This window comes from Triticum dicoccoides, chromosome 5B, assembly GCF_002162155.2.
Source record: "Triticum dicoccoides isolate Atlit2015 ecotype Zavitan chromosome 5B, WEW_v2.0, whole genome shotgun sequence".
Lineage (NCBI taxonomy): Eukaryota > Viridiplantae > Streptophyta > Magnoliopsida > Poales > Poaceae > Triticum > Triticum dicoccoides.
Genome location: NC_041389.1, coordinates 567321990 through 567325711, shown reverse-complemented (window position 1 = coordinate 567325711; position 3722 = coordinate 567321990). Strand labels below are relative to the sequence as shown.

General features: G+C 42.4%; 1 protein-coding gene across 1 annotated transcript; it reads right to left on the bottom strand.

Annotated features, from left to right (window-relative positions):
* Positions 1-154: 154 nt before the first annotated feature.
* LOC119311671 lies at positions 155-3265 on the bottom strand. The gene is made up of 9 exons (XM_037587342.1): positions 3093-3265; positions 2755-2937; positions 2551-2619; positions 2363-2392; positions 1685-1717; positions 1455-1525; positions 972-1053; positions 542-631; positions 155-455 (listed from the first exon to the last, which is right to left on the bottom strand). The coding sequence occupies exons 2-9, from the start codon at positions 2839-2841 to the stop codon at positions 411-413; spliced, it is 507 nt and encodes a 168-aa protein (XP_037443239.1). The 5' UTR covers positions 2842-2937; positions 3093-3265; the 3' UTR covers positions 155-410.
* Between the last annotated feature and the right edge of the window lie 457 nt (positions 3266-3722).

Below are 3722 nucleotides of genomic sequence, written 5' to 3'. Positions count from 1 at the left end.
AAAGAGGTAAAATGGCTATGCTATGGAGTGCTGCAGCAATCTTGATATTTGTTTCAACTTCAGATTCAAAATCCTTATAAATAGGCACAGTAATTTTGGGAACACATGCATTTTTTTTCTTGGGCATTTTTCATGAAGAATTGGGACACCAAACTGAAAAACAACTGTCAAGGGAGAACATGGAACCAGGACACTAAAGCAAAGCATCAACTATGGGTGCAGGAAACAGGAGCCAACGAAAACACAAAAACACAACAGCTACGTCTTGCAACTCAGAAACAAAATCACGCTACAGTTGGTTAGCACCATTGGTTCATGGGGGAGCATGACTCCTGACTCAACTTCTACTCTACAACCACACAAAGCTACACAGCAGATGTCTCTTGACTACATCAAGTAACCAGAGAAGCTCAATGGTCATTGCAGCTCTGACATGCAGTATTCCATTCCTTCAGCTGCAAAACAAGTCCCAGGAAATCGAATGAAAATGGGAAGGGTAATAAGAAGAAAGCACGACAGAAACATAGACCTAAAGTAAGACCTTCGCGAGAACATCTCTTGTGTCATTAAAATCCCCCCCTTGCTTTAAGGGTTCGATTCGGGCCTTCATGGCATTGTTCCTTTCTTGAGTCTGCAGTATTGGTGTGAGCAGAAAGCTAGTCAGTATTAGTTTGAGATGAAGATAAATTGCGTTGTCTGCGCTTCTTAAGGTGAACATCATGTAACACTTGCAGCATTAACAGCACCACAAATTTTGTTTTTTTGTTTTGTTTTCTTTTTGTGGTGGGGAGAGCAACTCTTTGCAACTAAATACCGTGTTGGCAGCAATGGAGTAATAAGAACTCAACTGCTACTTAGTCAAAACTTAAAGAAGACTATAATTCAAAACTCAACCACAGGGCATGGAGTGCTGAAGGCCCATTTCGATAATAAACTTAAGGTTGCAAAAGTGTTTTTTAGATGGATAATACCTTCTCTAGTAAACCTTTTAAAAGTTCAATTTCATCCTTCTTCTCCTTTGATATCCTTTCTTTCATGTCTTCAATGCTAGTCCTGCAAATGAATGAGCTGTCATCCCAAGTAAACTATATTGAGTAACTTTTAACCAACAGCAATAATTCAAGAAAAGGTTTGCTGAACTTCAAGAAAGAACATATGATGCATTTATATAGGTTCATAATTGAATCAGCTTTCATCCCAAGTGAACTGTATGTGGTTAACTCTGGAGAAAGGAAAAACAAGAAAAATTGTGCTAGATTTCCAGAAAGAACATATTCATGCATTTATATAGGTTTGGGTAATGAGTAGCATGCAAAAGAGAACCTCTACTGCAATTGCAAATCCTAAGCAGCCTATCTGTACCGTGTGGTCCTATTTCTTAAAAGAGTATAAACACTATTTAGAACCCAGAAATTCCACAACAGAATCTCAAAGGCAAAGGAAAAAGTTCATACTTGTCTGAAGATAACACGTCCAGAGTTTGTTCTTCGACAAACTGATCTACCTTGTCAAGGGCAGTAGCAATCTAAAACAATTGATAGTCATGTCATTAAACATTTAAAAATGCTGCTACAAATCACAACATTTGTCGCGGGTGTTAATAAACTTGAAGCTGATTATGTTGAGCCCAAAAGTGCGCTCAAAATCTATCAGCATCATGAGGAAGTGTTGCTCAAGAAATTACTTCTATTTCGTCGCAGAAATTTCGGAACTCCTCCTGCAGCATGAAAAAGAGGTATCACTTCAATACAGTGGCACTAATACAGTGCTGGCGCATGCAAGAAATAAATAAAACATCATCAGATTCAGCAAATATAACATAAGATATATCAGCTTCGTGGTTCAGCCGCATATGCAAAAGTAAACAAATTATGCGCCCAGTCCGCTCAAGAATATCGTGGTTAGGCACATGGAAAGGGATCAAAGGAGAGCAGATACTAGCAAAATTGGCACTACTAATTATGAATTAATCCTGCACTATACAGTTATTAGCTCGTCACCTTCTTTTTAACCATTGAAATGGTGTTTGATAGACTAGACATTGAGTATGTCTTGCTATGCCCCAAGGCGCATAGTAAAGCGAAATGACACTTTTGTGAGTAATTGCACAGTTTACAAGTAATACAATTCCACGAAAAAAAGGACAAGACAAGGTGCTGGGTATTTCTGTTTCTGAAGATAAGATTGTGTCATCATCCAGTTAGCACCACACATATCTAGAAATGTACGCAATGTATGTTTTTTTCAACATATGCACGAGTTGATCAGCCAGTTAAACTCTGCTCAAAATTAAGTGTTCAGTGCAGCCTTAAATATTTGCATCACACTAGAAAGTAGAAACCAGCTTGCGCAAGAACTGTACCACTATGTTGCCATGCAAAGACTTGATCGCCTGAAATAAAATAAAAAAGGAAAACAGATCAGAAGTTAAGTATTCAGTTCAGATACAGATAGACAATCCAAACTTTTAACGGCGTAGGACTTGCACGTAGGGCAAAGATTGAGAGATTTAGCAGTAACTGTGAACCGGGGAAAGATAAGAACACTCACATAGATGAACATTTGGTACAGGTGCTCCCTTTCGGCGTCCGTGAACGATGGGAAAGCATTGTTAAGATCCTAAGATGCAAGAATAACACGAGTCAATTCATCTCATGAGCACACAAGACGAACGGACCCCACTCAAGGCGAGGGCCCGAAGCTTTTTCACTAGTCAAGCGCCCCGGCGTCGTTGAGGGTTGGAAGGGAACCAACCTCGCGGGAGAAGGCGGTGAGTACGGAGCGAGCGGCAAGCTTGAATGACTTGTCGAGCTTGCCGTACGACCCCGCGGCGGCTGCCATCGACGGTGAGTTCAGGCGAGGTTGAGGCGCCGGGACTACTAGGTTTTCCAATTCCGGTGGAATGGCGGGCGGGTCCGCCTAGATTCCGGTTGCTGCCTGCAATAAGAGGGGATAATTGATAGGGTTTAGGGGCGGGGATGGTAGGCGGTTCTGCCCGCAAAATGGGGATGGCACGCAGCCGCTCCGTCTCGCGCAAGTTCGCCCCTTGGCCATTTTTTATCAGATCGAGGGAGGGAGGAAGGGAGGTTGACCTGCGGGAGGGAGCGATGCGTCGGAGATCCGCCGCTCCGGCGAGCGTCGAGCGGCTGAGAGGGGAGGCGCGGGGGCGGCGGAGCTGGGCACGGTGTGAGGCGGCAGATCCTGACGGCGCTGGAGCGGTGGTGGCCGGCGCGGGCGGGCTGTTGGTTGGTGGTGCCTTGGTGACGGGTCAAATGGGCCGATGTTCCGACACAAAATTGCAAGCCCGATGGTTCTTTTGGTCGGGCCTCGTATGATTTGCCTCAAAATCCCCTAAAAAAATTGCCTCAAAAAAAAAAGACACCACCAGCCTTTATGATTTGTCTCAAAGAAAAACAGAATTTATGATAGCATAAGCATTTGTTAGGATTGTTCCTCTCAAAAAAAATGTGAGGATTGTTAGCCTTGTGTTTATAATTTTTTGTTAAAATATTAATCCGAGTTAAGTTTACCTTTGTTCAAGCTAGAACCAGAAATGAAGCCTCATATATGCCTTGTTTTTCTTGAATAGATAAACTCTAGACATCTTAACATAGGCTAAAAATTCCTACCGTAGACGAGGCTATTTGGAAAGATGTCATATTGTTACTAGTTCCACTTTTGGCAAATCTAGTATTAAAAATGAGTCGGACCATGTTATCCAA

Excerpts from the sequence above, each read along its gene's own strand:
- LOC119311671 (XM_037587342.1), bottom strand. The coding sequence starts at position 2,841 with ATGGCAGCCGCCGCGGGGTCGTACGGCAAGCTCGACAAGTCATTCAAG. Across the intron at positions 1,054-1,454 it reads GACGTGTTATCTTCAGACAA|GACTAGCATTGAAGACATGA; the intron begins GTATGAACTTTT and ends ATTCATTTGCAG. Across the intron at positions 456-541 it reads CAAGAGATGTTCTCGCGAAG|CTGAAGGAATGGAATACTGC; the intron begins GTCTTACTTTAG and ends CTTGTTTTGCAG.